This window comes from Rhinoderma darwinii, chromosome 4 (genome assembly GCF_050947455.1).
Source record: "Rhinoderma darwinii isolate aRhiDar2 chromosome 4, aRhiDar2.hap1, whole genome shotgun sequence".
In the NCBI taxonomy this organism is placed as follows: domain Eukaryota; kingdom Metazoa; phylum Chordata; class Amphibia; order Anura; family Rhinodermatidae; genus Rhinoderma; species Rhinoderma darwinii.
In genome coordinates, this window is record NC_134690.1 from 238,740,883 (window position 1) to 238,764,261 (window position 23,379).

The 23,379-nt window shown below is 39.9% G+C and overlaps 1 protein-coding gene across 1 annotated transcript in view; it reads left to right on the forward strand.

The window, feature by feature from the left end:
* LOC142760505 (G-protein coupled receptor family C group 6 member A-like) overlaps positions 1–8,967 on the forward strand; it is a 34,102-nt gene extending 25,135 nt beyond the window's left edge. Inside the window, exons 4-6 of the mRNA XM_075863702.1 lie at positions 2,038–2,250; positions 6,759–6,876; positions 7,916–8,967. Coding sequence (XP_075719817.1) covers positions 2,038–2,250; positions 6,759–6,876; positions 7,916–8,967 — 1,383 coding nt within the window. The remainder of the gene's footprint in view (positions 1–2,037; positions 2,251–6,758; positions 6,877–7,915) is intronic.
* The last annotated feature ends 14,412 nt before the right edge of the window (positions 8,968–23,379 follow it).

Genomic DNA, 23,379 nt, shown 5'->3' on the forward strand with positions numbered 1-23,379 from the left:
GATCGCTACATCAGTACATTGGTTACTTCCAAAAGCTGAAAATTTGTCCTGATCATTTGGTGTTGACACAGGTACACGGCTCATTTATTAGTAACAATACAGTTACAAGAGCTGTCTTTTGTAACGAGTCATGCAACTCAAAATGGATTTGACAGCTAATTATGTTGCCCCAGGTAACGGCAGCATACAACAGGGGCAAGCCAACTTCCTATTACCCAAAACGGAACAAAAATATTGTGCCATTTGGCTAATAAGAGCGTTTAGAGACTATACCAGACTAAATACACTACATTTCCGTCCCTCACACTGCCCGTTTTGGTGGGAATTGATGGCTGGCTGCTGTGTATCTGCAGTCTCAGACAGTGAGGAGGGTGGGAGAAGGCGGGCGGAGCACTCCCCTCATAAATGCAAGGGACTCATAACAATGAATCCAGTGTATTCTTTAATCGCTCCTAATATCTAATCTTTATAGCAGTTAATGCTTAATTTTTCTGAAACAGAGCATCATAGCCCCTACGTCAACATAAAATGATAAAACGTTAACTTTTTGCAGCCACCACTAAGAGCTTACTGTACAGTTTTTTATTATTTATTTAAATCTAGAAATGTATGCAGTAAGCTCCTAAGCTCAACTTTGTTGTGGCTTTAGGCAGCCAGGATGTTATACTTTAAAGGGGTCGCAGCACCTTCAAACATCTGATCGGCGGGGATGCCAACAGTTGCGCCCCCACCGATCTAATATTGATGGCCTATCCTAAGGATAGGTCATCAATTTTAATAACCCAAATAACCCCTTTACTTAATCACAAACTGATTAGATATATTAAGAAATAATTCCCACTCCTCTAAGGGAATTTGCTTGGTAGTAGCTGCCAAAGTTGATCTCCAAAGACCAAGCTTTTTAGCTTAGATGCTAAGAAAACATTCAATAAAGTTTTCTGGGCCTTCCTAATACATCTCTTGCTTTTTTTAACTTTAGGACCACCGTCTAAATACGTACCCTATACATTTGCAACAAAGAACATGACAAGGCTGTCCCCTTTTCCCTCTCCTTTTTAATTTGTTACTTGATCCATTGCTGTGCATGATACATTAGGACACAAGTGTTCAGGAAGGATGTTAAAATTAATGCTAAAGAGATACATTCCTCGGCATTCGCCAATGATGTTTTGTTGCTTCTTTCCAATCTTAGACAAACACTTCACTCAGTCTTATCACTCGATACAAGGTATGGCCCTCAATCAAGTTTTACTAATAATCTAGATAAATCTGAAGCCTTAGGGTCCTATTACATTGACCAACATGGGTCGTGTAAATGAGCGCCGACCAACGAGACAGCTCATTGATCGGCACATATTTGCTCCTTTCACATGGAGCAATGATTGCTTATGTATAGGGACGAGCACTTGTTACTCCGATTGCTCGACCACATAAATTTTCATAATGTCGGCAGCACTTCTCCCTGTTTATACAGGTTGATGTGCTGCCGACAACGATGATTTTTAATGCTACTTAAAAGAGCAGATCGGCTGATAAACAAGCGTTTGCTTGTTCATCGGCTGATCGTTGCCCTATTAACACAGGGCAATGATCAGGACCTGTGTAATAGGACTTTACTCCTGATAAGGTCATCACCCCCTTCTAGTGCTAGTGGATTGACACTCAATTGGGCACAATACAATATTACATACTTGGGTGCCATTTTAACTAGGTATCCACACAACTCTATGCCGAAAATGTTATTTCTTATATAGCTCACCTAAAACAGTTACTCCTTCCCCAGTAATTCTGTACTCTTTCAATTTCCGGTAGAGCGAATCTTCTGAACTTGGTGCCATTTCCCATATTGTAATACCTTATAAATGTGAATTAAGCTTAACTTGTATTGAGGTTCTTGTATAAAAATTAGCAACCAGTCATATGCTTGCCTATATTTCTTTCCTTTATTTGCAAATTCAGAAACTTCCAGTTATGACTTTTCAGTTCAATATATGATATTTCTGGAATATTAATAAAACATAACATTGTCTTATGCAGCTACTTGGAAAACTAAGGAATGAGACTTTTCTCTTCGAGGGTGAAATTTTTAACTTTGACTCATCTGGCGATTTCTTAATTGGATATGATGTGATTACTTGGCATGTAACGAACACATCTAACGAAATAAGGATTGTTGGTAAATATGAAATATCAGAAAACAAGATCAGCATAAACAAGAGCTTACTTCAGTGGAACACAAAATATAATCAGGTAATAAAATGACACACTATAATACAGTGTTGCAGAATAATGAAGGAAATATTGACAAATTGATTTGATTAATTACTTTTATTTTTATGACAATAAGCTGGCAAAATCATTTTTCTATACACCTGTAAAGTGTAAAGTATAATGAGCCTATATTTGTGTATTAAAGCACTGCATACTGCATAACTAACAATTCCAATATGCACGGGTAACAACAAGAATGGGATAACACTAAGAGAACATTTGCAAGACTGACATGGGATAAACTAACAATAGTTCAGACAGTGGCTGAGGCTTTGGCATGGATGGAGGTGGGTGCAGCAGGTTACGCCAGACGTGGCGGATGACAGCAGGTGCAGCAGGTTGCGCCAGACGTGGCGGATCACACTGGACGTGGCAGACGACAGCAGATGTAGTAGGACACGACTCCAACACTAACAGGCTCAGGAACAAGAACACAGCACGGGATACAGAATACAGGTTCCAGGGCATGGGTAACTTCAGGAACATGATAACACTAAGGAACCATTTGCAAGACTGACATAGGATAAACTAACAGTGCTCAGGCAAGGATTAGAAGGGCAGGGCCCTTTTTTATAGGGAATCATGGGCAGTTGATGATGATGATTCCATTTGTGCTCGTGCTGACCCTTTAAGGCAGACCGGAGCGGAAGTAAGCGCTGGCGTCTCCTGGGACAGATCACAGATCCATGACTGCGGCCGCCGGGGGGGGAGTAAACCCGACGGTCCCGATGGTCCGCGGCCACGGACGCTTCACATACAATTGTCTAAAATGTCTTGGGTACTAAGCCAAACCCTGAAAAACCACCCCATAGCATTATCCCTCCTCCACCAAACGTTATAGACCCAGACTAATCCATCAGACTGCCAGAAGTGTGATTTAGCATTCCATAGTTTTTCTGCTCCAACGTCCAGTGGCGGCGTGCTTGACCACTCCATCCGACCCTTGGCATTGTGCTTGGTGATGTAAGGCTTGCATGCAGCTGCTCAGCCATGGAAACCCATGCCCTGAAGCTCTTGGGGAACAAATTTTGTGCGTATGTTAATGCCAGCGGAGGTTTTGAACTCAGCAGTCAGTAGATCGTTGGCGACTTTTATGTACTATACGCCTCAACCCGCTCTGTAACTTTACATTGTCTGTCATGAGTTGCTGTAGTTCCTAAACACTTCCACTTTGCAATAATTCCACTCACATTTGATCGTAGAATATCTAGAAAGGAAGAAATTTTACGAACTGACTTGTTGCATCAGTGGCATCCTATTACAGTACTATGCTCATATTCAGTGAGCTCTATAATATAACTCATTTGTTCAAAAATGTTTGTAAAGGCAGACTGCATGGCCAGGTGCTGGATTTTATACACCTTTGTACGTTATGTATAGTATTGCTGAAAAAAAAATTTGAGGTCAAATATAGCCACGTCACCATCCAGGTTAATCCTAGCGGCAATTAAGTAATATCTGTCAGTTGCCCTGATAGTGTGGTTTATAATATTTATCTAATATCTAAATTTTCCTAGTCACCATAAAATAGTTGACGATCAAGGTGTATTATGGACATCCGATCTGAGCATATGAAGAGCATAAGGTGCCATGTAATGCAAAGCATCTATGTGGCCAAATGTCCAAAACAATCTCCATTAAATAGACACGAATTCTCTTGATATATAAATCTTGAAGTAAGGAGAAAGTAAGAGTAATGCCCCTATCCACTGATATTGGGGTGGGAGTCAGGCAAATGAAACAGCCAAAAGTCAGCTGATCATTCAGGCCCTTGGGTGCAACAGTTTTAATTCTGAAGATTCAAGAGGTCTCCCTCTACAGGATATTTTTATCCCAGTTCTCCTTTCTTCCTGACAGTCTCACTAATTCAATCCACATAAACCTGTGAATGTAGTATATAATAGTTGAATTGTTACAAGTGTAAGCTGTTATACCAGGTGTACACCACCATTAGTAATAAATAATTCATAAAAAATGTTGGATCTTCAAAGAGGTCTTTCTAATTTAGGTTGGTTTATTAATTGGGAACATCCAACCTATCGATTCCGAAGGGTAATAATTTTACTCTATTTTATTTTGTGTACTCTGCAATATCTTAGATATACTTAATAAAAGTAAAATTTTAGTGCTATACCAGCTTTTCCCAACCCCTTTTCCTTTTTCATTTCAATCCACATAAACCTAACACAGTTGGTGTCACCGTTGTGTAGACTGTTTATATGTCTGGCCAGGGGTGTATCCTTTGCTTTCAAAATGTCTGAGATGTGCTCCCCTATGCTTCTGTGGCATTCATGAATTGTTTTCCCAATGTATTCAATCCCACAGGAACGTGTGGCCTTATAAATCACCCCACGGAAACGGCAGTTAACAAAACCACAGATCTCAAACTACTCATTTGTGATGCTGCTGGTGAAGTTCTTGCCTGTTTGTAAAAATTTACAAGCGATGCAACCACTGCAGCAAAATCCCCCCTTGATTTGTCTCTGCAGCCACGTACCCTCGTTTGCTGGAGGCTGAAAGTGGCTGTGGATCAACCTGTCCCTAAGGCTTCTTCCCTGTCTGTATGACACCTGTGGTGTGGCACTGATGACACTTGTGATGTTTAATATATTCCAATGTCATAGTAAAAATCTCCCTGTGTGATTTAGATGCTCCATTAAATATCCCAATCAGTCTGACTATTTTTTCTTCCTCAGACTTCTTTTGAGGTCTCAACAACTGTGTATATTCACTATTTAGTGCATGTTCGTAAGCCTTTCTCAAAACATTATCTGGGTAGCCACATTCAGAAAAACATAATAAATCCCTCGCTTGTAGTATAAAGTTTTTTCTGTTTGAGCAGTTGCTCCTTAACCTGAGATACTGACCTCGGGAGATCACCTTCTTTAAAGGAAAGGAGCGGCTAATTTCCCACCTCAATTAGGAATTTGTGGAGGTTGGTTTTGAAATGGTTTCAAGAAATGGAAGAAAATCTCTATGGAATTCAAATGTGAAGCTGAAACCAATGGGGTTTATGTTAAGTTGCCCTACAAATTGTGGAAAGGACTCCTTTGTGCCTGTCCAGATGCGAAAATATCTTTAATGTACTGTGCCCACAGCCCTACATTATCGATTCTCTCCAATTTGGATTCCTCAAGACAAGAGTCTTTTCCCACTAGCCCAGGAAAAAGTTTGCACACAAATGAGCACGAGAATTCTCCATTGCAGTTCCCATGAGCTGATAGTAAAAATGATTGTTGAAGAAAAAAGTTGTTTGTGAAAGTGAATTCCAGAAGGTAGAGAACAAATTGGTTGTAGGCAGAGTACTGGCAACCTCTGGTATTTAAAAAGTGCTCAACTGCCTTCCTGCCAAAGTCATGGGGAATGAACGAATAGAGTGCTTCAAAATCAATAGATGCTAGTCGCGCCCCTCCCCATCCACTCAGATCCCCTCTAATTTACAGAGCAGGTCCCCTGTGTCCCTAGTGTGAGAAGGTAGTTATAGTTATTTGCATCACATGGCACCTAATGCTTTTCATATGCTCAGATAGGATATCCATAATACACCTTGACCATTAACTATTTCCTTGGGACTATGAAAATTTAGATATTAAATATATGGCATTATAAACCACACTATCAGAGCACTGACCGTTATTACGTAGTTGCCACTTGGATTTACCTGAATGATTCCTACGATATGTAAAGCCCAAAAAAAAACATTTCAGCTGTGCTATGCAAAGCGTAAACAATGGCATCAGAATGGTATAATAAGAGATCCTTGGTGATGCGTGTGCAACATGATCTGAACTTTACATTCTGACAATATACGCTATTCTTATGTTTAATCTGAAAAATGTCACTGCACTTTAGCATATCGATAAACCTATTATTTAGGTATGTTCTGTCTGTTGTTGCACTAACTGATGCTGTTCAGCATCTTTATGGAGGTATGCAGCAGCAAGCACCACTGTGATGATCTGGACGTCACAATATGACGTCACATGACACTTTAAACCAGGCGTCGTAGGGGATACGCCACCTGCACAGGTATAGTAGAGCAGATGCAAGACTGCTTTGACAATAGTGCCATAGGCACATTGTAGTCCGTGGTTATAGCAAGCTGCTGTGAGATTCTCCGCCCAGAGCCAAATTGCCTTTCCGTCCCTCTGGTTCCCTGATGAATGGAGGAAATGCGTTGGGACATAGGGACTACGCTAATGTTTCCGTGAGAAAAACCATAAACTTTATGGAACGTAAATAAGCGGAAACCAACTGCAACAGAAGTATTGCCATTTAAATCAATGGTAATGCAGACAGAAGCTATAGTTTCCGTTTGGCTTTTCGTCCATCGGTTCTTCAGAAAGGTTGAACAGAACCAATGATTGGAAACCAAACGCTGATGTGAACAGGCCCTGATCCTGGCAATATGGCTTTTCCTGTGAATTTAGGTATGTGTATTTTAAAATGTTTTTAATTCATATGTTTATTGATTTATTATTTTGAAGGTTCCTTTTTCAAATTGCTCAAAATCTTGTATTCCTGGATATTATAGAAAATACTCTTACATAAGCTGCTGCTATGAATGTGTCGCTTGTGCTAAGGATTATTACTCACCTGTATCTGGTAAGTGATATATTAATTGTCTTGGAATGCACTGCCTTGGCTTCTAATACAGATATGACCTATGTGGACTATGGGGAGCTTAAGAGATTGTCTCATTATAACAACCCCTGTCCTTATACCCTTTAAAGGCATAAGTATGCATGTCATAGCCGAGGTTGCCCAAGTGATAACAGCTAATCGCCAGTGTTTATTAAGCTAGACCCGCAGCGATCAGTTGATTGCCAGGCATCTTCAATATAGAAAGGGGTTGTTGTGCTAAGATAGCTCCCTTACTACACACTTCACACTTTTATGGATTTCTATTTTATATCTATTAATTTTTTTGCATAAAACTATAAAAAAATTGTACTATATATAAAACCTGTACCTTCTGCAACTAAAGCTAGTAAAACATTACTATACAGTATGACTTTTGTTATATTGGGTCCCAATAAATTCCGCTGGATCCCATTGATTTAGGGCTCATTCAGACGAGCGTGTATCACGTCCATGTGACGGCCGTTAAAACAACGATCGCCACATAGACTCATGTGTTTCAATGGGACTGGTCACACGACCATTGTTTAAACGAAGCGTGTGACGAGTCCTTAAAAAATAGGACATGTCCTAGTTTTTGTGTTTCCCGCATCCCTACATAGACTCTAGTCTATGGGGGATGTGTGATAACGCATCCTGCAGTTTTTCACATCTGAGGTTGGCCACGTTCATGTGAATGTAGCCTTACAATGGGGGTTTCTGGCAAGGTTCTGCTTGGTTTGAGGGCAAAAATAGAAACTTTAGACTACATTTTTTTCACTGTTAAAAAATATACCTGTACCCCTGATGGAAATAGTAAAATGGTAATGTGAACAGAGCCTTAGATAATGATCCATCTTATATGTTCTTGCCATGTTTGTGTGGGTTTTCTTTGGTTACCATTTCCTCTCACATTGTAACAACTTCAACTACCTTGATTTGACTGGTTTAACATGTCTTTGCAGTAAATATTTATTTAGAACAAGTACCAGATTATTGCATATCTAATTTTTTTTTTTTCCAGATATGACTGAATGTCTAAAGTGTCTTACTTGGCAATGGTCTACTAATGCAAGTGATCAATGTACAAACAGGACGATTGAATATTTTGAGTGGAAAGACCCATTTGCTATTTCTCTGGTGACTTTTGCGGCGATTGGATTTCTGCTTGTGATAATCACAGGAGTTTTCTTTTTTAAACACTTTGATACTCCGGCAGTTAAAGCAGCGGGGGGCCATTACACATTCTTATTGATGATATCATTACTAGTTAGTTTGGTGAGCATAGGGTTTTTCATTGGAGAACCAAACAACACTATCTGTAAAGTTAGACAACCTCTCTTTGGTATCAGCTTCACCATTGCTGTATCTTGTATTTTGATCAAATCTATCCGAATCCTTTTGGCATTTGAATCTGCCAAAAGAGGAGAAGTTTTAGTCAAATTAAATTACGTGCCTGTTGTTATTATTATTACATTAACTGGTGTCCAGGTGCTTATTTGTACACTATGGCTGAAGATGAATGGACCTTATCGTCAAGACTATACAGTAAATGACGTCATAATACTTAAGTGTGGTGAAGGTTCATATGCAGCATTCGGCATCATGCTTGGCTTTATTGGGTTACTTGCATTAATCTGTTTCCTTCTTGCTTACAAAGGTAGAAAATTACCAGAGAGATACAATGAGGCTCGAAGTATCACATTTAGCATGCTGGTCTATATGTTTGTGTGGATTGTCTTTATCCCAATCTATATAAACACCATAAGTGACAAGTATCTTTCAACAGTACAAGCTATTGCCATATTAGCCTCAATATATGGAGTTATAGCTTGTCATCTTTTACCAGGTTGCTATATATTAGTTTTTAAAAGAGAAACTTGCACCCGAGAAAAATACCTTCAGAGGATTTTTTCATTTTATAGATCTCAAAGAAAGGTGCAGTCATGTTATAAAGAGAATTTAAATCTAGAAGTACCTGCTGCTACTCTAAAGTCAAATATTGTAGCCACCCAGGAACCTCAGATGACTTTGAGTTTCCCAGCTGCAGTAAGAAAAAGACATAATAGCTGTTAATATGACTGTTTACCAATCATATTGATAATTCCAGTTGTGGAGTTCTTAAAATACCACTTATTTTTGTCCTTTTTTTAATATGATATTTTATGATTATCCAGAATTTAATTAAAGGGGTTGTCTTGTGAAGGCAACCCCTCTCCACATGCTCTGGTATAGAATATGGATGTTATAGACAGGAGTTCTTTGCTCGGAAACCCCTCTATGAGCCAGAACGGAGAGCTGCTCTGTAGGAGCTGCTACCACTCTGGCAGACCTACATGGTTGGCCATTCATTTGAATGGCCAACATGTAATGCTACATGTTGCCTTCAGCAGGCGCTAGTTAGTGTTGGTTCATATGTATATCAGTTGTATCCAGCCAGCGCTTTTGTGCTTGAGCATATCTAATGGGAAAACTTGTGCACTTTGTGTACCTGTTTGACATCCATGGGGAAAAGGGACATATGTGAATAGGCCCTAACAGGTTAGTGTACTGATCACAAAGAATAAAAAATTCAGAAGGAAATATTAAGTGAAATATGATCAGTATTAGACAAATTGGGATGTGCTGTAAAATCATTATGGGTCATGAAACAGAAGTGTCCAACACATTGTTGTAATAAAACTGTTCACATACAGTATAGGTTTGCCAAATTTGTGTGTATGTGCTCATATAGGCCTACACATGTGATATGTTTTTACTTCTTATCCTCTTGAAAAAAATTTTTTTTATTGTGAATAGAGTTTTAGTCTCAAATTGTTATATATTTGTCTAAAACGTACAGTATGGAGTACAAATTGTACAATTACCAAATTTTAATTCCTATCAATGTCTACTTACATAAAATACTGTATATGGTTATGGGGCTGTATAATTTAATTTCATAGTACAATACCTATTCTAACAAGCCTTATCAAAAGTATGGTATGTAAAATGTGTAGTGTAAAATTAATAGATATATCTGACAAAGAAAGAGTTAAAACTAATTTTATTACAATAATACATGAAGATTTTAGTTAGTGTACATGTATACATAGAACTTTAAAATGTATAATATATTAATAAATATATGTAAATTAAAGACTGTATTTCCTAAATCTGTATTTTTATTTTGATAACCTAAAGTAAAAGATGCCCATTGTATAAAGAAATAAAAAAAATGTAAAAAAAAAAGGGAAAATTGTTTATTACAGGGTTTTAAACTTCATCAAAAAAGTATTTTAGTTCTGCAATGAAAAAAATAAATAACTTCTTTGTAATATAAACATTGTATTTGTCTTTCTGATATGTTTCTTAGGAAAGAAAAACATCAAAATTGCATACAGATGTGCCCTCCCTTAACTAAAAATGTATACCTCCAGCGGATGCCATCCATCAGCCACCCCAGGGCCGGCTCTAGGTTTATGTAGGCCCTTGGGCGACACATACTTAGTGGGCTCCTTTTCCGGGAATTCAGGGGCAGTAAAATGGTAGAAAACTCTGTGCCCCTATATAAAAGTTAGGCCCCCATATAGAAGTTAGGCCGCCATTTTGTACCCCCATATATTTAGTGCCCTCTCTAGATTGTGTCACACAGTCCCCTCATAGGTATAGCAACACAGCCCCCCTTCCCAGGTGGTGCCACACAGCCCCTCTCCCAGGTAGTGCCACACAGCCCCCCTCCCAGGTAATGCCACACAGCCTCCTCCCTGGTAGTGCCACACAGCCTCCTCCCTGGTGGTGCTACACAGCTCCACTCCTTGGTAATACCACATAGCCCCCCTCCCTGGTAGTGCCACACAGCCCCCTGTTTAGATAACAACATACAGCCCACCCCCAAACAAATAAAACAATAAAATGTTATACTCACCTAGGCCCCGTTCCAGCGACAAACAGAGCTGCTGCACAGCTTCCCCAACACCGACAGGATCCTTGCTTAGGCTGGCGTGATCAAGTGACGTCATCACGCCAGCCTGCACAGGGTTTCCGTCCCTGTACCTGAAAAGGACGCCGATACTATTCAATGTGGCATCGCTACCACCGTAGCGGCTGCTAGCGGCGCCACCGGGCATAAGAGAGTGCCGTGTAGGTGGTCGGCGCGGGCCACCTAATGCCGCGGGCCCTGTAGCAGCCGCTATAGCTGCAACAGTGCTAGTTACGCCACTCGCGAATGAGCAGCCATGACAGCTGCGTCAGCACCTCACGGTGAGTGGGCCCCCCCAAGAGTAGTGGGTGCTGAGGCCGGCCCTGAATTACGCATCACACATGGGCTCCCATAATAAAAAAAAGTATACATTAATGTTTTTTTTACTGGGCTGTGTGAGATTGTATTGATTTGATATCATGACAAATTGTATCATTTTAACGCAATTCCATAAAAATTAAGGGTGGAAAAAACTGTACATGTAATTCTTGAATATTTTTTAAATAATATATCTAGTATAGACGAGTGGCTGTGCATGTAATCTGGCTTCAGGCCTTCGGCTTTGGGAAGATATTGTACAGTAACCCCTGTGCTAGAATTAAGGTTAACAACAGTGTCTCTGCCCCCTTTATCTTAGAGAAAGGGACGTGTGAGCTGTGAACATTGTCACCCCTGTGATTTGCTGTAATTCTTCCTCTGCATCTAGCGATTTGTATTTGCAGTGATTGAGACATTGTGGAATTCAGCTATGGTTATATTTGAGGATAATATTTCACTCTATGCTGATGATATGCTTATACTGTATATCTGGATAACTCTAATATATGGATTCCAATTATTATTAGCTAAATATGCAGCTTTATATATAAAATAGTGTAAGTGCATGAACCAGGCTTATATACACTAGTCCCAATAAATTCACAGATTAAGTATCTAGGAATCAATATCACTTTAAATCCTAACCCCTTCCTGACATTTGACGTACATGTAGCAACTGCGGCATCTAATCCATTAGACAGAATAAGGGGGTTCCTCGTGGGGTACTAATGAGCTGTCTTGGCAGCCTGGGGGCTTAATAGAAGATGGCAAAAGCACAATATACTGCAATACATAAGTACCGTATTGCAGTGTATTGTGAAAGCGATCTAATGATCGCATGTTCAAGTACCCTAGTACAAGTAAAAAAAAGTTTACATTTATTTTAAAAAAAGGTTTTAGGAATAAAGGAATAAATTAATATTAAGAGTAAAAAAGATATATATTTTTCTCCAATTTTCCTCCTAAAATAATTTAAACAATAAAAAAACATAATTGGTATATAACACTAAATTCCGTCCGTAAAAGTCTAATCTATTACAATATAACATTACGGTATTTATCCCGCAAGTTGAACACTGTAAGAAAAAAAACGCCAGAATTTCTGTTTTTTTAGTCTTTAAAAAATGGATCAAATAGTGGTAAAAAAAAATCGAATATACTGTACAAATGGTATTAATGTAAATAAAGTTATGAATCTCCGAATATAACAACACAAAACAAATTTTTTTTAAAAAATATTTTTATTTTGTAAAATTAGTAAAACAAAAAAATATATAAATTTGGTATCATCGTAATGCTATTGACCCAAAGAATAAAAGTTACATGTAATTTTTACCTCATAGTGAACGTTGTTAAAACAAAACCCACAACACAATTGAGAAATTGCTATATGGTGCACTAAAATAAAAATGGACGAGAGGAGGAGGGGGATAAATCTGCCAAACTTGAAGTTATACTTTATAGCCTCAGCTATAATTTCTGTGTAATGCTCAATCTTTCACTTTTTTTCATATAGTACTTATTTTTTATAATAAATTTAATTATGGTAATCTTCTCAAATTACTTTAGAATAATCAACATGATTTTGGTTTCTGTAAGAACTTGCCAACTTGTTTTCTTCTTCAAAAGACTTTTGTGAAAGTGATTAAATTAATGTTTAAATGAATCCATTTTGAGCAGCAGCTATCTTGTCTGGAGTCTGGAGCTTCTTTTGTAGTGAATAAGAAAGTCATTGCTTCTTTAAAGACAAGTTTGTCTGTTTCCAAGTTTGTAAGTTTATCTTTGACCTTGGTTCCCATATGAGGTTTGAAAAGAAGGAAAAGGGGAGGGAGCGAGATGAGAAGGGGAGACATGCTTAAATATGCATGTGAGTATGTCTCCCCATCTTACAAGAATATTCTTGCCAAGAAGGATAGGCCACCTGCAAACCTTGATGTGTGAGGAATTATAATAATGCATTGACATATTCTCATTGGCTGAATCAGAGTTATTATCATATTGTAAATGATTGGCTGAAATCAAGCCTACACCTTTTCTGAAATTATATTATTGTAATTGAGTTTGGCAATAAACCACAGAGGAGTATTTTGGGCATACCAGCAGTGTCTGTGTTATTCCACCTCTCCGATATATCGATGAAACATGATTTGGATCTGGATAAATTCACTGGAATGCGGGTATCAGTTGACATACTCATTACAAATTTCAGTCTAATATATTTTGGCTCAATTGTTGCATTAACAGTTTGGGAGATTGCTTGTCTGATAGCAGTTACTGGGGGCCTGGCGGCATTTGCATCAGTGAATATAAAAAACTGGCCGGTATGTAAGAAGCTTATTCTTACAAACATTCTTCACTCATCCATTGCCGAGGCTGGAATTAGCTCTCATGACTTCACATCTCCTGAACGCAGTAATTTATCCAGCAGTATGAGGTATGTTGAAAGCTTTTTGTGTGACGAATGATTGTAGATACGTATGTTATCTAGAGTTGTTGTTACAGATGTGTAAATCTTGAGGTTCATAGTATGAGAGAATTTTTGCCGGCATTGAGCATTGAAACTGTTAAGATTGTGATAACGGAAGCTGTGAGGAGTGAGTGTGTGACCCATCCTGTGGAATGTGATGATGTAGTGAGGAAAAAAAGAAGAGAAGAGGAACTTTTGCAGAAGTAGAGGGAATCCATTACGTACAGCTGTCTGTATGTAAGATGAGCTGTGTGTAAGATACGCTGAATGCTGTGTAGCGAACCTGCAATGAACTGTGCTGTTTTAGGTCTGTATTGTTATAGGTCTGTTGAAAATTTTGTTTATTATTTGGCTGTTGTGCAGAAACTGTTAAGGATCAAAGAAAATGTTATGCTGTTCTGAGGGAGCTGAGTGTCGGGGACGCCCGACTTGGCGAGAGTCACAGACTACTGACTCGTGCTACATGTGTCCGTAGGTGACACAGTGTCCGTAAGTGACACAATATGTCCGTAGGTGACAAAAACGTACTACAAACTGCCCGTAGGTGGCAGAGTCTGTCCATAGGTGACAGAAAGGTTGGTTGGATATTCATAGGTAATATCCTGTAGTACTTTTAGTACCACAAAAACTTCTGTGGTTAAGTCCTGATAATAAAGAACTCAGGGAGCAGAGCAACAGGGGAAGCCCCATAGTGTGATGTACAGCCAAAGAAGATTGTGACAAACAGGGGAAGAAAGACGCTATAACAGCTAAAAAAGTATCCTGTAATAATCAGGTTCTTTGTCAGGATTTTAATGGTCAAATGGATATATATGGGAGTGCATGTGACAAGTGTAATAAGTGTGTATGCACCATTACCCAGTGCAATAGGGAAAACTTTGAATGTTGTATTGAGTGGTGGTTGATATGTTTCTAGCACATACTGCTAGCTTGACATATTGTGTGTAAGGGTTCTTGAAAAACACCAGCTGTAGGCATTGTCAGACTGGCATAAGGTAGGAATCAGTACAGACTGATTTCTAGCACGCATTTGATAATCCAGCATATAGAGTGTCGTAGTGGTATAACTACCTACACAAATTACAGTGAAGGACATTGGTATTGGCACACACCCAAAGGCCCTTAAAAACCCAGATTACAACCCACAGAGTGAATGACTGCATGGGAAGGACGAGATACTGTATCAAATAAGTTGATTGTTCAAAAATGTAGGCTGTGTGCATGTTAATAAATGGCTGTTTGTGAATAGACAGAGACAGAAAATGAATCCGGAATGCTGCTTATAAGGAATTGATAATGATGATGACTAATGTAGATTGTAATGGGGAGGGGGCTGTGTGATATAACATGTGCAGTGTGAAGTCTGAAAGGCAGACTAATATAAGCTTATATATATTGAGCATGGACTGATAAGACAGGTGACCACAATATTGCATTGATTTTAGATCTATATTGCATGCTCTCATTCTTAACAGCGATAATGTGTAAAATTTTAGTATCTTGTGTATGGGGTGTATGGGGTTAAATTAAGAATCATTCCAGAAAAACATTGGTCTGAAGAAAAGGGGGGTTATGTATGTGAGGAGACAGGAGAAGGCAGACTGCTGGCTGGTTACAGTGTGAGGGAGTGTGCCTTATCTCTACACATGCTGTTCGGTACTTAGTACACAGAGTGAGTAAAATTACAAAATATGGAGTGCAAATTCATGTGATATGATTTAATGTTGTAATGTTTTGAAGTTAATTCAAATGAATTCAAATACAGATATTGTGAGACACAGGGTCTTGAAAATGTATGTACCCCCACTGTTCCCTACTCCCACATATAGTTTATTGGTTTGCAGTAATTAATATGGTCAGATATATATTATTTTCCGTTTTATTGGATAAAGAATTATAATTGTTATTTTAGTTTTTACACATGCAGGCAAGTGCTATAGTACTGCCTAAATATTATTTTTGAAAATATATGATATTTTAAAAGTAAACGGTTGCAAGTTATCTAAAAGATAAAATGTAGTTTTGTCAGGGGAAAGTCATTTATTTTTGTTGTGTATTACAGGGGGCCAAACTAGTGCCCCCAGATAGAGTGTCCAACCTCAACTTGTTGAGATATGCAGTTTTGAACTCTGCTACATTACTTCCACAGAGTCCAAAAGGGGGGGGGGGGGGGGTAGGGATACGTCTCAGTGAGACAACACACAAATTTGTTTTGCATTTGTTTGAATCAATGAACTTAGAGTAGATCGTTTCAGATGCTTTGAGAACGGCAAATATGGCAATGGATATGCTGTGCTGCAGTCACTACGTATTGTGTAAGAGACCATCCCTCTCAAGCAAATCTGCACAAGAGGCTGAGGTGACATAACTCACATATGAGTCTTTACAGATGTAGATGGGAAGGAGGTAAAAATTACCTCAACAGTGTTAATTTTATGTCAGATTTTAGTAAAAATATTTTTTTGTTGTGGTATTAATTTGTGGTATCAATCAGGTATCTATAGGACCTGATGGGGGTGTTATTCTCAAGTGTTCTAGGTTATCAGATGAGTGCGGAGAAATATATAACATTTGGTTTTTATTTTTGAGAATAAATAAGAGTACACCCTTTTAAAATAAGTTTATCTATATGCAACATGGGTTTCCAATGTAAATTTGTAATGTAGAGATACTTCATCATATACAGTATCCACAAGACAGGATACAATGCACGAGGTAAATCATCCAGAAACACCTCTCCTACCTTCTTGTTTATTTCAAGGAGCGGAGCTGGAGGTACTCGCTGAGGCTTGTAACCTGGTAAAAGATAAAACTAGGTACGCTTTTTGGCATCGCCCACAATTATGGGCCGATTGGTAGTAGGACCTTTGTTGGATCATCGAGAAAACCAATTGGGAGCGTAAGAGATGACAGACCTGGCAAGGAGAGTATGTGCAGCCAGATAACAGCAAATTTGCTTGCCCCTGGATTCAATAATGCTGGTTTGTAGTCAGGGCCAGCCTAAGGATAGATGGCGCACTGTGCAAAAATATCTTTCGGCGCCCCACCCCATAATAAAAAAAATGCTCCATAAAAAAAGCATAATTCCCCCCCACAGTATAATGCCTTATATAGTGCCCCCACACAGTATAATGCCCCCATACAGTATAATAATAATATTTAATAATATAATATAACCCCTTCAAGGACACAGTAATTTGTCCTCTAATTGTGCCCACACAGTATTATGCCCCCTAAGTGCCACACATAGTATATTGCCCCCTGTAGTACCCCTACACAGTATAATGTCAATTTAGTGGCCCCCACACAGTATAATGTCCCCTCCCCAGGCTGCCACACACAGCCCCCCTTTGTAGATAGTGCCCACTGTAGATTGTGCCATACAGCCTTCCTTTAGACAGTGCCATATTACCCCCACCTCCTCCTTGTAGATCGTGCCATCAGCCCCCCACCTCCCCTTGTAGACAGTGCCATACATACCCCCACCTCACCCTTGTAGACAGTGCCATACAGCCCCGCACCTCCCCCTTGTAGATCGTGCCATACAGTACCCCACCTCCGTCATGTAGACAGTGCCATACAGCCCCCCCATCTCCCCATTGTAGACAGTGCCCCCCCAAAAAATAATTGTACTCACCTAGGCCCCGTTCCCACGACGAACTGAGCTGCTCCACGACAGGATCCTTGCGTAGGCCGGCATGATCCTGTAGCCTAGTACAGAGTTTCCAACCTTTTCGGTCTTGAGGCACCACTGGAAAAATAAAATTTCCTCATGGCACCCCTACCAAAAATTGTTTAGAGGAAGACAGAAAACAGCTAAAAACAAGCACTACACTCTTAGGGTATGTTCACACAGCGTTTTTTGTAAGGCAAAAGAAATCTGCCTCAAAATTCCTTCAGGAATTTTGAAGCAGATTTTTAATTGACAGCGTTGTTTGAACTTTTTTTTTGTGTTGTTTTTAAGCCGTTTTAGCTAATGCAAAAGACGCAGGCAAAGAAGCGCCAAACGAGCGCCACAGGTATTTTCTGCCTTCTATTAATTTCGATTGGAGGTCAGAGGTGGAAACCACTTGAAGACCATCAGGCCCCCACTCACAGTAAAATAATTATCACCCCACCACTCACAGTAAAATGACCATCAACCCGCCACTCACAGTAAAATGACCATCAGCCCCCCACTACCCCCTGTAGATAGTGCCACACAGTCCCTTGTAGGTAGTGCCACACAGCCCCTTGTAGGTAGTGTCACACAGCCCCCTTGTAGGTAGTGCCACACAGCCCCCTGTAGACAGTCCCACACAGCCCCTTGTAGGTAGTGCCACATAGCGCCTTGTAGGTAGTGCCACACAGCCCCCTTTGTATGTAGTGCCACACAGCACCCTGTAGGTAGTGCCACAAGTACCCTGTAGGTAGTGCCACACAGTCCCTCGGTAGGTAGTGCCAGACAGCCTTGTGGTAGGTAGTGCCATACAGCCACCTGGTAGGTAGTGCCACACAGCCCCCTGGTAGGTAGTGCCACACAGCCCCCTTGTAGGTAGTGCCGCACAGCCCCCTTGTAGATAGCCACCCACTTCCTGTAGATAGAACCACTGTAGCTCCCTGAAGGAGTGGAATTCCCCTGTGGCCGGGGATTCCGCTCCTGGAGCGGAATCCACGTCCAAAGCATTACCGACGCTGTGACCGGGGATTCCACTCCAGGAGAAGCCCCGTCGTCTGTATCCATTTATGGACAATGACGTCAAGGGCTTCTCCTGGAGTGGAATCCCCGGTCACAGAGTGGACGGGGATTCTGCTTCAGGAGTTGCCCCGATGTCACTGTACATATATGGAAAGAGACATCAAGCGGAGAGCTCCAGGAGCGGAAACCACGGCCAAGTTTTATGTAAAGTTCTAGATCCTCGTGCCTTAGCATTGGACTATTGGAGGCATGTGTCAGTGTTATTATTGTGTAAATGATGAACTCCTAAGTTTCCATTGCACAATATTAGTTTTGCTGAGGATTGAACCAGCTGTTTGATAATAAAATTCCGTTTTTATGTATCACTTTTAGTTACTGCCCAATGTGAATGTTTAATATAAAGATGTCATTGTTAATGTTTTTCTTCAACTGAATTATCTGATTAAGATCAAATAATTATTGGGCGATGAAAAGATTGTTCTTTACAGGAAGTGTCCAACTGTTTGATTTGCCTACAGAACAGTCCTGGCAGACTGGTGCCAACCTTATCATCACATGCGCCTCCCACAAAGAGACCTTGAGGGGCCTTCCCAGGCAATACAAATCAGAGTAAGAAAAATTGGTTTTAGACACTTGTCAGATAAAACATATGGTATTTGTGAATATTTCTGTGGGTAGGAGCTGTTACAGGTAATCAGCTCAGAACAAGGTACAAATCCTGCTGAAACTGTAACACCAAGTGAAAATAAAATGTACCCAGTAACTACACATTTTCTAGGTGCTCTATCCATTGGGTTTGACATTTAATTTAACCCCTTCCCAACATCCGCCGTATATATATACGGCGCTGTCGGGCAGGGCTTCCCGCAAAGAGCAGTACCATTACGTCGCAGTAATAGTGCTGGCTCAGGAGCTGAGCCCGCACCATTACCGCTGGGTGCCAGCTGTATGTTACAGGACCACTGTAACCGCTAACCGCTAGCCTCCGATCTGGCCGATTAACCCCTCAGATGCTAAGTTCAATAGAGATCGCAGCATGTGAGGGGTTTATATTATATTGTGCAAGTTGTAAAACATGAAAAATTGCTATAAATTAGGTATCGCCAGAATCGTACTGACCCGCAGAATAAAGTTAACATGTAATTGATGACGCGTGGTGAACGCTATATAAAATAACTAAAAAAATTTTGCTAGAATTGCTGTTTTTTGGTCACCTTTCCTCCCAAAAAAAGGATAAAAAGTGATCAAAATGTCGCATGTACCCCAAAATGGTACCAATAATAACTACAGCTCGTCCCGCAAAAAAACAGCCCACATACCACTACGTCTATAAAAAAATAAAATACGTTAAGCAAGGCCCTAAAATTAGGGAACCAGGGAGGACAGGGCCCACACATACCTGCTGGAAGTGAGGGTGCCCGTATTATACATGACAATACTTTCCCAGTAAAATTCCCCAAACTGCAAAGGTGCGGAGTGTGGACCAAAAGGGGATAAAAAAGGACATTTAGACACTGATCTGTGAAGAAAAGATTGTGACACAGCGTAACACACATTTATGGATTATTTTATTCTTTTTTTTACACCATTTTTATACCACCTGACTATGCCCCTGATGCACTCTGCCCAGCTTACATGTACCCCCACAATATAAACTGAAATACCAGTAATACTCAAACAAAACTACTACCAAGCAAAATCCACGCTCCAAAAGCCAAATGGCGCTCCCTCCCCTCTGAACCCGACTGTGTGCCCAAAGAGCAGCTTACTTCCACATATATGGATCGCCATACCTGGGAGAACCCTTTTTAGGGTGTGTGTCTCCAGTGGCACAAGCCGGGCACAACATATTTGCCGCTGAAATGGCATATCTAGGGAAAAATTAAAATTTTTACTTTGCACCATCCGCAGCACATCCATTTATGGAAAAGACCTGTGGGGTGAAAATGCTCACTACACCCCTTAATAAAGGCCTGGAAGGGTGTAGTTTCCAAAATAGGGTAATTTGTCAGGGGTTTCTTTTATTATTTCACATCAGAGCCTCTGCAATTGTGAACCAATACTGTGTAAGTTGCCAAATTAGGCCTCAACTTCGCATGGTACTCTTTCAATCCTGAGCCTTGTCGAATGTCCAGGCAAAGGATTAGGGCCACATGTAGGTTGTTTGTAAAACCGGGAAACACAGCATAATAATTAGAGAGCTGTCTTGTTATGGTGGCCTAAGCTGGGCACCACATATTGGCATATATATGGAAAAAAAAATCCCATTTTCATTCTGCAACATCGAGTGCACACTAATTTCTGCAAAACACTTGTGGAGTTAACATGCTCACTACACCCCTAGGTGAATACCTTGAGGGGTGTAGTTTCCAAAATGGGGTAACTTCTGGGGGGTTTGTACTGTTTTGGTCCCACAGGGGCTTTGCAAATATGACATAGCACCCAGAAACCAATCTAGCAAAATCTGTACTCCAAAAGCCAAATGGCGCTTCTTCCCTTCTGAGCCCTACTATGTGCGCAAACAGCAGTTTATGACCACATATGGGGTATTGCCGTATTCAGGAGAAATTTATTTACAAATGTTGGGGTTCTTTTGTTCCTTTTTTTTTGAGAACATTAAAAATTTTGAGCTGAAGTTACGTCTTATTGAAGAAAAATTATTTTTCTATTTTCACTGCCAAATTCTAATAAAATATATGAAAAACCTGTGGGGTCAAAATGCTCACTACACCCCTAGATTAATTCTTCAAGGGGTGTAGTTTCATTAATGGTGTCACTTTTGGGGAGTTTCCACTGTACAGGTACCTTGGGGGCTTTGCAAAAGCGACATTGTGCCAAGAAATCAATCCAGCAAACTCAGTACTCCAAAAGCCAAATGGCGCTCCTTCCCTACTGAGCCCTGCCGTGTGCCCAAACAGTAGGTTATGACCATATATGGGGTATTTCGATTCTCCAGAGAAGTTGCTTTACAAATGTTGGGGTTCTTTTTTTCCTTTATTTGCTGAGAAAATGAAAAATTTTGAGCTAAAGCTACGTCTTATTGAAGAAAAAGGATTGTTTTTATTTTCACTGCCCAATTCTAATAAAATCTATGAAACCCCTGTGGGGTCAAAATGCTCACTACACCCGTAGATTAATTGCTCAAGGGGTGCAGTTTCCTAAATGGAATCACTTTAAGGCGTTTTCTCTGTTTTGTCCTTAAGGTGCTTTGCAAATGCCTTCGCAAACCATTCCTGCTAAATCTGAGCTCCAAAAGCCAAATGGCGCAAACAGCCGTTTATGACCACATGTGGGGTATTGTTTTACTCGGGAGAAATTTCTTTACAAATGTTGTGGTGCTTTTTCTCCTTTAGTCCTTGTGGAAATGACAAAAAATTAGCTAAACCTACATTTTCTTTAAAAGAATGTCGATTTTAATTTTCACGGTCTACTTCCAATAATTTCTGAAAAAAATACATGGGGTCAAAATGCTCACTATACCCCTAGATAATATCCAAGAGGGGTCTAGTTTCCCATATTGGGTACTTTTGGGGAATTTCCACAGTTTTGGCACCGCAAGAATCCTTCAAACCTGACATGGTGCCTAAAATATTTTCTAATTAAAAGGAGGCCCCAAAATCCTCTAGGTGCGCCTTTGCTTCTGAGGTCTGTGCTTCAGTGCAGCAGTGCACTAGGGCCACATGTGGGATATTTATAAAAACTGCAGAATCTGGCCAATAAATGCGTTCCTCTGGTAAAACTTTCCATGTTACAATTTTTTTTATTTAAAATGAATTTCTGCAAAAAACAAATGAATTTTTTAAATGTCACCTCTACATTGCTTTAATTCTTGTGAAATGCCTAAAGGGTTAAGAAACTTTCTAAATGCTGTTTTGAATACTTTGAGGGGTGAAGTCTGTAAAATGGGGTGACTTATTGGGGGTTGAAAATGTGAGAAATTGCTGCTAAAGTTCTAAGCCTTGTAAAGTCCTAGAAAATAAAAAGATGTGATCAAAAAACGATGCCAATCTAAAGTAGACATATGGGGGACGTTAATTAGCAACACTTTTGTGTGGTATAACTGCCTATCTTACAAGCAAATACATTTAAATTTTGAAAAATGCTAATTTTTGAAATTTTTCGCCAAATTTTGGTGTTTTTTACAATTAAATACTGAATGTATCGAGCAAATTTTGCCAGTACCATAAAGTCCAATGTGTCATGAGAAAATATTCTCAGAATCGTTTGGATAGGTAAAAGCATTCCAAAGTTATTACCACATAAAGTGAAACATGTCAGATTTGAAAAATGAGGCTCTGTCAGGAAGGTCAAAAGTGGCCAAAGCGGGAAGGGGTTAAGGGCCTGACATTGTTATTGTATGTACTTAGAATAACTTTTATATTATGTAGATGATATCACCAGATGAGTATTTCTTTTAACAATTGACAAACGTTGTGTCCCCAGCAAGTGCCTGTAAACATGAACTAAAAGACTTTTATCATGATGAACTCCATCACTGAGATGTGGCATGCGCAGCCTGAGCCAATACAATGTGCTTGTCATGAACTGAAGGCAGTGTCACAATTCTAAGCAGCCATGTAGACAAGTAACTTGCCGGATGAAGAGGATTTCGATGCGGAGGGTTTGTGGAAGTCACAATAAAACTCCACTAATCCGTCTTCGTGGGAACTCACCCCAGGCTCACAGTATGAGGTGCTGTGTACAGCCCAGTGATGTACACTAACAAGAGACAGTGACTGACAGATGAGAAGGACCAAACCAAGTCCTGATGACACAGCAATTGTCAAAGTAAAGCAAAGGCCGAAGACCTGGGTGAAACCGTCAACAAAATCCAAGTGTTTTAATAAGTAAGTGACCAGGAGGTAGGTAATAATAAATAATCCACTGGACACCACCGTAAAGTTTGACTCCATAATTGTGTTGGCGACAGTCAGTGAAAAGCAGAAGACAAAAGTAGAAGAGGATGATGATGTACAGGACTTGTCAATGAACTGATGGGACCCAAAACCTGAGGAGTGATAGCATGAGATTTTTGATAGCATTATTTTAGTAGTTGAGACCCTA